Source organism: Argentina silus (assembly GCF_951799395.1).
Source record: "Argentina silus genome assembly, chromosome: 2".
Lineage (NCBI taxonomy): Eukaryota > Metazoa > Chordata > Actinopteri > Argentiniformes > Argentinidae > Argentina > Argentina silus.
This window is the reverse complement of record NC_139656.1, coordinates 23,276,820-23,289,074: the sequence shown is the minus strand read 5'-3', so window position 1 is coordinate 23,289,074 and position 12,255 is coordinate 23,276,820. Positions and strand designations below refer to the sequence as shown.

The 12,255-nt window shown below is 40.2% G+C and overlaps 2 protein-coding genes across 5 annotated transcripts in view; both read right to left on the bottom strand.

The window, feature by feature from the left end:
* The window catches only part of prrg3 (proline rich and Gla domain 3), a 7,452-nt gene extending 5,969 nt beyond the window's left edge, over positions 1–1,483 (bottom strand). For 2 of the 3 annotated variants that reach the window (XR_014554941.1, XM_083696288.1), the window contains exons 1-2: positions 1,435–1,483; positions 88–133 (exon numbers count right to left, since the gene is read on the bottom strand). Coding sequence is in view for 1 of the 3 variants with exons in the window: in XM_083696288.1 (XP_083552414.1) it covers positions 88–97 (10 nt within the window). In the remaining 2 variants the exon portion in view is untranslated. Of the gene's footprint in view, positions 1–87; positions 134–1,434 lie in introns of those variants that run through there. The other variant, XM_083696289.1, reaches the window with a different exon arrangement.
* Positions 1,484–2,913: 1,430 nt separating this feature from the next.
* On the bottom strand, positions 2,914–5,956 carry ripply1 (ripply transcriptional repressor 1). Of its 2 annotated transcripts, none has more exons than XM_083686726.1 (4): positions 5,783–5,956; positions 5,296–5,380; positions 4,466–4,545; positions 2,914–3,648 (listed from the first exon to the last, which is right to left on the bottom strand). In XM_083686726.1, the coding sequence occupies exons 1-4, from the start codon at positions 5,881–5,883 to the stop codon at positions 3,447–3,449; spliced, it is 468 nt and encodes a 155-aa protein (XP_083542852.1). In that variant the 5' UTR covers positions 5,884–5,956; the 3' UTR covers positions 2,914–3,446. The 2 variants fall into 2 exon arrangements, with proteins under 2 accessions (XP_083542852.1, XP_083542853.1); XM_083686727.1 differs by having other exon boundaries at positions 5,296–5,377.
* Positions 5,957–12,255: the final 6,299 nt, after the last annotated feature.

The window sequence follows — 12,255 nt, the reverse complement described above, 5'->3', positions numbered from 1 at the left end:
CAACAGCATATACTGTAGATCCACAGGAAAAGTATACACAGGCCTGTTCTACAGTAACTACAGTGTCCTGCATGTCATTGTCCTTACCTCCAGCCATGCTACCACCCTGCTACTCAATCTGAGACACACTGACCTGAGAGAAAAGCAAAGATCACATTAAACCCCACAATGAGATGAGACACAGTAGCCTTTAAAGGAACAAAATGTTTTCCTTTTTCACATGAAAATTGAGAAGAAAAATAGACAATAGGTCTACTGTTGAATAGATAGCAAAAGTCAATGTGCAATGTGTATCAATGTGCAAAATAATTAGGTGTGTGGGTGCATTTGTGTAATATTTGGTGTAATATCACAGTGTGATACTATATTTGGATATAGCAACAGTTTTAGGAATGCCCTCCATCCATCACAGGGGATCCATGATCTGGGACAGGGATTCATGCAAAAGCAGGCAGCTCTGCTCATAAAATGGGTCTGACATGTATTTCAAAGAGCCAGAGTTTCAATAATACATGGCGTACGCTATCAAATATTTGATCTATGCTTTTTTTTAAATAAATGGCGACAGTACAGGCATAGTACCTTGGTAAATATTTCACCTATTAATATACTGTCGGGGGTGGGGACGGGGGACTGAGGACGGGGGACTGAGGACGGGGGACAGGGGGTGGTTCCTATGGCAACAATGGGGATGGGGAAAGAAGAGTCGCTCGAGAGGCACCGTAAACATTCCCCATAGACACTGACAAAATTGAGTAATTACAAAACACGCGTGTTGTTGAGGGGAATATGAAAATGTTTCTGTCATGGAATACGGGGATATATGGGGCTCGCAGCAGTCGGCAGCTATCTGACACACAGACCAGCGCGAGCGGTAAATGACCCCTATTCTTCAAGTAACTATCCAGCCTCATGCAGACCAACAAGATAAATGCATGCAATCCGATATCGATACCACGAATTACAAACAGGCTGCCAGCTCATACAGGGTCAGTAAAACAGAGAGAGGAAAAGATTTCCAAGCCCTATTTTAGACTACACTTCTTGGCAAAATTCTAACATAAAGATTATTCATAACACTAATTCAGTAGTTCTAAAATAATCTTTCCAAAAAAATAAAATAATAATAATAATAATGCAAACAACATAAACGTGGGCTGATTCCAAGGTGTTACAGCATCGTAGGGTACGGCACTTGCTGCCATAACAGCAAATGAAATATTCATAAAGACTCGTGTTGAGTTCCAGTCATTTTTCTGAAAAGGCAGACCATTGCTTCCAGTGTGTCTCATTATTCCCAGTGCTATTAGGCCTGCACCTATATGATTCATCTCAGGCCATGGAAGAATATTTTATTTGTATGGCAATTAAATACAATCCACACACGTGCCCGTCTCTAACTTATTTAGGTATAAACACAAAAATAAACCCTACCTTCCACGCTACTGTTACAGAACAGGGTTTTCCATTCCATCCTTGTTTCCAACAAGGGAGTACCCACATGAGTCAGTAACAGAATATGACCGAACTGTGGTTAAACCAATAGGAGTGGTGGAATCCCCAATTTTATCCAATGAAAGTACTCATAGGATTTCGTAGACAGCTGAGATAACGCCTCTTTGAAAACGGGGGCTGTCGGGTATTGGAGTTGATGGATAAACACGTACCCGGCTTCATCAAATTAGTTTCATGAAATCACCGTAAGAATATAAGAGGAGACGTCGATATGATTTTCCGAATCAAAGTATTCAGGAAATCCATCCTGTCACTCTTGTCCAGACAATTTAATGCAGCCTACACCTTCATGAAACCAGCGGATTCTTTTCTAAGCCACACCTTACACCAGAAGACTCCATATCCCAGCATTCAAAAGTTCAGTTTCCACGCAGTTTTTTTAATTTATTTAGGTCAATAAGGAGGGGGATCTGAATAGGGATAATGAAAGCTGTTATAGGATTAAGCATATTTTTAATCTTCAGGCAAGATGATTATTGTATGACAGGCGCCGTTGTTGTCATACACTAGCATTACCACACTTTATTTTAGCATTGACATCATACAGTCGTTTTAATGCTATACAGTGTTTGAAAACAATGGAGTAACTAGCTTATATTTTGGGTTCTGATGGGGTTAGACAGTTCATGAGGCATTTATAAGTTATATTCTTCAAGAATCAAAGGCCTTGTTCAAAAGAAAAAAGAAGATGAATCAATGGCTATTACTCATTCATTTAAAATCAAACATATGGGTGTACCATATGCCCTTTAAAAACATAGACACATTTAAATCCAGAGAGATAGCTGCTTGTGTGTGTATGTACATTTGTGTGTGTGTGTGTGTGTGTGTGTGTGTGTGTGTGTGTGTGTGTGTGTGAGAGAGAGAGAGAGAGAGCATGCCTGTGCCCATGTGTGTGATTGTGAGCAGGATGGGGGTGGGAAGCATTTGGGGTCAGGCCTCAAGTGGTAAAACTGACAACAGCAGGGGCGTCCGGTGAACTGTGACCCTTGAGAGCCCAATCTCTGGTCTGTGACCCCTGCTCTGGGGAGTTTCTCACTGTGCTCCATCAAATCGCCTTGGCCTGAAACAGGGAGATAGAGAACAGGCCCTCTCCCCCAGCCAGTGAGAACAAGCAGATAGACATCAAAGGATGGGGGAGAGATAGGAGGGTGAAAACAGAGTAGAATCTCAACAACAAAGCCGTCCACTGATAATGTTATGTGCCAACCCTTTGATCATCATTTGATTATCACAAGGGAAAAGAAGAAACTCAGAAACTCAGTTTTCTTAAAATAGTTTTTATTTTATTTTATACATACTGAGCTTAGACATTGTCTTGACAATATACTAAAAGTATAAAAATAGGAAATCTAAATATATAATGTATTTATATACAATTTTACATCATAAGTTAGAAATGTAAATAAGATTACAAGTAGATCATTTTATATACATAAACAAGGTTTCAAACCCTGAGATTGTTTGTAAACACAATAAGCATCCCAATGTGGAATTCTATGTACTGTAATGCAGTTATACAATTCCCAGCAGGCATTACAACGCCACTAGGGAGAACGATCTGATGGTATTTGAGCAAGGTTGCATATTGATAGAGAGCTTTCCATTTTTGGCTAAGGAAAGGTTTCAACTCTTAGCTTGACATTGCCTCTGCACCAAGTTAGAAGCATTGCATTATACCAGTTGAAACTAACTTCACTTTCATGTCTGTTTTGGAGGTAAAAGACCAATCTAGAACAGGACAATAGAATCACTTCTCTGTGCTCTGCATACTGTTTGGTGTATTTGTGACAAATGTTTTTCATGGATGTTCTTTGTTCCTGTAGGGCATATCCCCTGGATATTCCATGTGTCATTGCAGTGGCTCATCTGATCTGATCAGAATGCAGCAGTCAGAAGCTGCTACCAGGAGACTCAGTCAGCTGTAGGATTCAGTTGTAGGTGGTAAAATTGGTCTGAGGCTTGAGACACTCCTCATCCTCACTGTCGCCCTCTTCCTCCCAGTCGTCCTCCTCATCCTCGCTGTCTGACTCGTCATAGAAGCTGATAGTGGCCTGAACAGGGAAGTTGTTCAGCAGAGCCTCTCCGTCACTGTACAAGTAGTCAAAGGACTTGGACTTGGGCCAGAAGAGTCTGTAGGAGAAAGGATAATGAATGTTAAAAAACTGATACTTTTGTAGGAATCCACTTTTTTTCACTCAAAATAAAGAATGTGAGACAGACACCAGTGTTACATTCATTTGGATAAATCAAATGAATCATTTATTATCGTTCATTCAATACTCTTAATTAATTAATTAATTAATTAATTAATTAAATGTTCAATCAAATACAACAGCAATAATCAACAGAAAGCCACAGCTCCCAAAAGACTCTCTGATGAAAACTTCAACATTAATTAGCTATATACTGAAAAAGACCTTGTAAAACATGTGCGTGGAGAGGACAGACAACTAATTTGCAGAACTTAGTCCCATGACATTTGTATCTCACCCCAAGGCCATCGTTGTCTAAATTCCTCACCTATCTTATGTTCTCAAAACATGGCTTCTGACGCACAAGGCTCTACTTAATAACACATTACACAGCCAGTATTAGTTGTCCTTGAGCACCCCCCTAAGGGACAGAACTGTGATATAAGTTTAACCCTCTGTTACATACATTTTAAGACATAGTTGCCCACAACAAAGTGTAAAAAATAATATGAATAGAAGTTCAGTATTCACAGGACCAATTCCTGTGATTCAGATTCCTTTCACTTTGATCAGCCCATAGAAAGGACACTTACTAAGAACAGAATGATAACCACTAACACTAAGTCTTGCATGATTCTAAATGCACACATATGCATTGATATCAAACTGCGCTCCATTTTTCAAAGTTAGGATTCAGTCCTAAACAGACATATTCGAGTCCTGTTGTGTATCAAGAGGAGTGTGTAGTTACTGACCTGACAGGGTGCTGGAAGGCCTGGGATTTCCCATCAGATGGGAAGCTGCCTGGAGATGGAGGTGCAGGTCTGGAGTAAGGCTGTAAAGACACAGAGAAAGAGAGAACGGCTTTAGTCCACACTGCTACAAAACAATCCACAAACACTCAATTTCCCTCCTGCATAAGCAAAAACAGTGCAAACCACATGTCAGCCACTGGCACCTAGAGAGCTGGGTGTGCAAGCAGTGACATCATGAGAGGTGTGTGAGACTGTGTAGACCAAGACTGTGGGAATCTCTCTCAGCCTCTCTCCCATAACCCTGAGGTGTCCAATTTAGCGTCTTTCCAGCAAACAGTAGGAAAGGGCTTAGGACCTGGAGGGTGCTGTTCTCCTCCCCTGAGCGTCAGCTTAGTGGTGTTGGGCTCCTTCACAAGCCGACAGGCAGGGCCAGTAAGGCCATATGGCCATGTGTCAGAGTGCAACAGTCTGCCTCACCTCTTTAGCCTATGTTGGCTATGTGGCTGAGTGACAGGGAAACAGCTTGACACTCACACCTTCTGCTCCACCATACTGCTCTTAATGCCCTCCACATGGCATGTCTGTCTCCTAATAGACACTCCCTGCCTCTGCCTTTCTCCAACCAAATCTATCTTTTTGTAGCCTACCAAATATATGTATTTTCAACCCCTTCATTTATTTGTTGCTCATTAAAAACTGGTTGAACTGAGGTAAAGGTGTCCCCATTGTTGAACATAGACACATAGGCCCACTATAAAAACGATATACTTATTTAAAAGAAAGTGCTGGAACAGAAAGGGCAAATGTCTGTTAAAGTAAAGACAACTTACACATGATGACTGCCTGCTTCTGTGGCATCCGCCCTGCGCATCCTTGTTGGTCAGGAGCCACGGTCTCCATAGTGAAGCAGAACTGCTGAGAAGGCACAAGCAGGGTGGTTCGTGTCAATCAAACAGATCTCATCATCTTATATTGTTATATATGGAACATGTAGGTTAAGTTAAATAACCGTAGCCACCCTCTAGGTATAGGCTATTGCCTGCATGGCCAACATTAAAATCTTATTCAAATGAAGCAGACATTGCTTTTTCAATTGTTTTAAAGGCTATAGGCTATTTGCAGTTGGAGCCCAAGGGGCAAAGCACAGCTACAAATCACACCTTTATTTTAAAACAATTCGTGATCTAATCAGATCTTTTTCTTTTTTTTTAATCTCAATGGTTAAAGCACTGTTCCGTTTAAATAAAATGCATTCATAATACATACATTGATATGGTTATATCCTATGACCATCCTGTTTTCCAGCGCATATTTTACCTGTCGTTTGTTTGCGGACGAGTGTCCATGGTTATCGGGCGCGATCTCGGCGGAGCCACCACGAAGGGCGACTGTTTGACGATCAGGCATGCGGAACTCATTTCTGTTGCTGATAATCCCGTTGAATAGCCTGCAGAATCACAAATGAAGGTCTATTCCTTTTGCGGTAAACGCTTAGATAGTCTCTCTCCTTTTGCTTTTGCGGTGTGATGCTTCCCGTTGTGGGGCGACCCCGAGGCGTGTAGAACGAGTGTGTCCGGTCGGCTACAATGCCCGGGGTTTATAAAGAGCTCCAGCACCAGAGGGGGTGGGGGGGGAAGAGTCGAGCTGCCAAACGATGTGGGGTGGGGGGACGAGCCTGTCTGCGAAATGATTGGGGGCCGGGGCAATTTGGTGTGAAGAGTTCCCCAGTTGTATAAACAGTGGAGCGCAGCGTGAGGGTGAGAAATCTCGTACCGTGAGGTTATTGGAAAAACACAGAGGGGAAAAGTTAGACACCATCTGTGAGAAAGACGACGGGGGATAAATCGGGAGGGGGGCCTCAATGTGTTTACTAATTAAGAGAGAAAATTTGCCTAGATCTTGTAAACATTTAGAAGATACCAGAGATGACCGAATGTCACATCCCCATATTAAAGGATTGCAGAGGGAATTATATGTACCATCATCATTGCATGGACAACTTTTATTGAAGGATAAACGTTTCAAATGAGATTTGGGTTGTTGAGGGATTAGGCCCACTGCAGCGCCTATTGCCAAAATAAATGAATGAGACTATGTTATGATAATAATGTACAGTAGGCTATTTACTTACAGAGATACATTGGGCTACTATCAATAAAGTTACTTTTCCCAAACATTTGCATTTTAACAGCACCCAATCCCCGTATTAGCCTGAGCGCACGCGTCCTGGCGCAGCCCGTTAGGCTAGGTGTGAGAATCCTCACCAGTGGTTTCTAATGAGGTCCTAATGGCTCCGTGATGGACTCTGCATCTTTATTTGGAAAAGCAAACCTCGGGGCCAGCGCCATATGATGCCCTGTGGAGACAGCAAACTGGCGCAAACGGGACAAATGGACAGGCCCATGCGGAGTTACTATTACGCGAACACACAAATGCGCAATTAACTTAATCCATCGATAATTATCGGGACCTATACTCAACGCACAACTATGCACGCACACAGTTGGATTCGTCCCAAGAACAACAGTTGAATAATTACATTTAAATGAACTTTAAACATGAGGACCACAATGGAAACAATTTAGTTCATTGTGTAATATCCTCGATCCTAGATGTAGGTTTTTATGACGCATTATGTGTGCTTGCTTTTAAAAGTGCTTTTAAAATGGTAAAATAAAAATAAACGAATCTAAACTAAACAGCAGAAATCAGGTAGACATGATCTACGAAATTATTGTAGTAGTGAAAGGTGACTACTGGTCAAATCAATCAATAAGGTATGGTGTTATAGGCATTTGACCAAAATTGTATCGACTATTGTATTGACATTATGACATGCAATGGTGTGAAATCTAATCGGCCGAGTTTTACACATAATAGCAGGCTTAAAAGAGGAATAGACTCCAAATAGCCGAAATGAAATAGCCTATTTAAAAAAAAGAAAAAAAAAGAAGCTTGTTTTCTTTAATGTCTCTAAATTCCTTTAAAAAATGTTTTAGTACTGTCCAAAAGGTCGTGACCAGACTTGACAGAGTTCAACAAATTGTACACAAACCTTGGACAAAAGCTGTCCAAAGATCCAAATGCTTGATCTCCAAAATAGAGTCCTATGAAAACAAGGAATGGCACTGTTGTTTACTTTGCTCATCTGTGTGTGTGTGTGTGTGTGTGTGTGTGTGTGTGTGTGTGTGTGTGTGTGTGTGTGTGTGTGTGTGCGTGCCCTGCCCCACTGTTTTCACATTTGCTGATAGTAGAGACAGAGAGCCCCCTCCCCTCTCCTCTCCAAAAGCCTCTCTCCCCCGGAGTGAGGAATGCTAGTAATCGGCAACCAACTGCTCTCTAGTCCTATGTATATATTTTCCTTTGAGAGGGTCAATATGACCCCTTATCTTAGCTAAACCTAAAACATAATATGAAGAAAACAACTGTCATGATAACATTGCAGGCTATACAAATCTTATGCTAAATCCTCTTTGCCCCAGGCTTTAGGCTAAGCAGGCTGTAGGCTAAACAAAAACACTTAATATTGTTCTAATACAGCATTGACCAGTGAGTTCAGGGATTCTAGATACATCTGGGAAAGCATGTTTTAGACCCATCAGTGAAGTACCTGCAAGCTTTCTCTCCATCACTGATTTAGCGGTAACTAATAGTATTAAACTTTATTTATGTCAGTTAATTAAACTAATTAGATTGCATGAATTAAGGAAATGGGTTGGAGCTGCAATCCTATCTCCAGACGATCAACCTCTTATTTGAGAGTAATTATTCATCCAATTACCTGTTAGGTAACAAACACTTACTCAACAAGGGGTCCTAAAGTAGGCCTACATTACAACCCCATGAGGAATTATGTAGGATTAAAGTTTCCATCTTACATTTGTGCCTCACCTGCTGTACCAGGTGAAGGATTTACACCCAGGTGTCATGCACAGAAGGACTTACAACAGGTGCTTAATGACTATTTTGTTGATGATACACTCTGTACGTCAAATGCTATCAACAGATTAAAAACTGAACATATAGATACAACAGATATATTATACAGTACATAATATTTCACTTAATCAGACTGTGGTGCCAGTGGACTGTTGTCAGGGACATTCTGGTCCTGGTCAGCTAGAGATGTATCAATAGAATATACAAATATTCATAAAGGTAGAAATTCAGTGATATGATCAGACATACAATCATGTAATATACTAAAACTATACATATATGATCACACATGACAAGTCTAAACATAAACTTCAGTGAGCTCAAAATTCCTCACCACACAAACATTCACATCCAGACTGGAGTGAAGGCAGTAATAGTATTAATGGTGTAATAGTATTAACGTGTGTCTGTCAAACACCAATGTGACATGTGCTCCTCCAACTTCTGCTCTAAGACCTGTAGTGTTAAATTCTCTGGGTCAGCCAGCTCCATCGTTGAGCTGTTGAGTTTTTAGCTAAAAGTAGTGGTGGTAAACTACATACAAAAGTACTGATAGTACTTGTATCCCACATGGCTAGTCCATCAATGTCCAAACAGCACTGGCCTTGTGCAAAGAAAGCCTTGTTAATGTTCAGGCCAGACAAGAGATACCATCAAGTAGAGAGAGCATGGCCTTCTCTTTTATAACTTTCAGTCAAGAAGTACTACACACCTGACAGGTTGGGACTGGTTGGGAAAGCAAAACTGTCCTCTGGGGCTATGAGATTTGTAATCAGCTATGTAATGTCTAATCTAAATGTGTTCTAATCTACATAAACCTAGGGTCATAATATTATCACATACTGTAACTACTATCAATATGTGGGGAAAGTGCACAGTAAAGCTTACCTGCATTGGCAATACTTACCTGTATCACCATTTTGCAAGCAGTACAATACTGACCAGACAAATATGAGCAGCCAAAAATAATCAGGGACAGAACATGCTAAACTTGGTATGTGTTTATTGGGCCATATTGCCAGTAAATCTTTGGAAACCACATCAGGGTCTAGACTTGATAGACTGTAGATCATTTGTGATGTATTTATTATACTTGCAAGTAATGCCACACCACCAAAGACCCGCACAAAGTTGAGTACAGAATCAAGAAGAATCAACACAGTGCACATGGTGAATACGCTTTTTCACAATTAGACTGGGTTTACTAAATAGAATGTAGATTGTTTGTAATGCAAGGCTTTAGGACTTGTTGGCACCAATGTCCGTCCCGCTGTGAGAGAGATAAAGGTATATTGTCTGAAATCAAAAGACCAGAGACACTTTCACTGTAACAAATGTATGAGATTTTTACAGTGAAAGTAACATGCTTCTGAGTCAATTTACAATGTATAACTGTAGACTGCAATGCATTATAGGCTTCAAAACCACTACAAATTTGCATCAGCTGTTGAGTTAAAGATATGGGATAGAGAATTACAGTATGTTTTAATATTTTCTCAAGGGTTCTCAAGATTAACTTTTTACAGAGATGGTAATTATAAATGCATAACATGTTATTTTCTGACATTTAGTTTTTTTAATAGATTTGGAGATACATTTTATATAAAGTTTGATTGCTATCTGGGATAGACTAGGTGTGTATATGTTGGTGTCCAGAAAAAGAAAAAGAGATGTTCGTATTTCAAAGAAGGACACAGGCTTTTATCTTTTGTCCTTGATGCAGTCCGAAACCATCTGTTGTTTTGGGGATATGTTTAGGCGAAACAAGACCATGTTTGGAGGCCATTTGGAGACTGACTTATGACCCTGAAAATTGTTTATAGGAGAGCCAGGCACAATCATGGGGTTAAAATTAACTCTTAACAAATATGGCTCCTAACCAGTAGATTTCTCCTACAGGGATGGTCATTATTTTTGTATAAAATATTAAAATGAACTTATAAAATCTTTATCTAAACCCAAATTAAATAAATAAAGACATTCCAAATAAAGGACACAAACTAAAAATATTATATATTTTCATTGTTTATTTAACGAAAGTGGTTTATTTAACAAAAACTCAGATTTCATGTGTGCATTGTGGCACCTCCATTAGCAGCGATAACTTGGAGTAAACGTCTCGTATAGCCACTAATCAGTCTCTGACATCTGTTTTGAGGGATTTTTGCCCACTACTCCTTATAGAACTCAAACCTCACTCAATTGGCTGAGGGGTGTCTGGCATGAACTACACGCTTCAGGTCCTGAAGCATCTTGATTGGATTTAGGTCAGAACTTTCACTTGGCCAATCCAAAACACAAATCTTCTTTCTCCTGAGCCATTCTTTGGTAGATTTGCTTGAATGCTTTGGGTCATTGTCTTGTTGGAAGACCCATTTTCAGCCCAGCTTTAGCTCCTTGACTGATGGCTTGACGTTCTGTTCAAAATCTCCTGGTATACCTCAGAATTCATGGTTCCCTTAATGATGTGGAGTCGTCCAGGTCCAGAGGAGGAAAAGTAGCCCCAGATCTTCACATTACCACCACCATGCTTGACTGCTGGGATAAGGTTCTTTTGGTGGTAGGCACAAGTGCACAAGTTAAGACGGGCTTCTTCCTAGCACCCCTCCCATGAATGCCATTTCGTTTCAGTGTTCTTCTTATTGAAGTATGCACAGTTACCTGAGAAACAGCAAGGGAGGTCTGCAAATCTCTGGATGTTTTGCTTAGGTTGGCTTTTACCTGATTTATTATTTTCTTTGTGGCTCTTTGGGAGATTTTGGAACGGCGTCCACTTCTAGGCTGAGTTGCTGTCATGTTAAATGCTCTCTATTTGTAAATGATTTGCCTCACAGTGGACTGATGGAGCTCAAATCTTATTGAGATGGTTTTATAGCCTTCCCCAGACTGATGTGCTCTCACTACCCTCTTCCTGGTGTCCTCGGAGATCTCCTTTCCTCTCGGCATGGTGTGTTTTGCATTCACCTGTATGGGTACCACAAAACTGACCAGGTTTCTTATCTCTATTTATCAGAGTTCCGCCCAAATTCTTTCCTAAAGATCTCTCCTATGATTGGTTCATTTGGTACCCAATTATTTACCCACCTGATTCTACTTACCTACTTGATTTAACCAATGCAACTTGGGGTTCATTTATTTTTGCACCTGCACTAATTTCTTTATAATTTAGTTTTTCTACTACATGCATGATTTCCTCTAAACCAACACATGGAATTGGAAAATATAAACCTGTTATGTCAGATTTAGTAAAAACTAAAAAAATCTATAATTGCACAATGGGTTCACATACTTTCAAGCAGCACTGTATATGGCCAAAGTGAGTGGCCAAAAGGAATTCCTTTATGTAAACAAATATTTCACATTCATAATTGAAAAAACAATGAAAAAAACAAACATATTAAGCCTATAATCAACTAAAGGGTCCAAACCATATCATGTTAAATAAACAAACATATTATAAGTGGGTCTTATTATTCATTTGGATTTTGAGTGACCCCTCCATACCCAGGCCGTCGCTGGCCACTTGTCCTTTCCCTCGCCTTGGTTCAGGGTTTCACTTGCCTCCGCTCCCCCACCAGTGGCACTTTCATGGGAGCGCACTGAATGTTTATCTTTAGCTGTTTATTTTAACAACCTTTTTTATTTTTATTTGTTTTTATAGGAGATGTAGCACTTATTGGTGAGTTGGTGATTCCTTGCGAGATTTTGATGACACACTCATTTTCCGCACTCATTTTCCCACACAAGTAAATCTTTGTCTTCAATTATTAAGTCTAGCTGTTTGTTTTCATTTGAAGTTATGTTTTCTGACATGGATTTCCCCCTTCCAAGTCACAGTGCATTCTAAAACT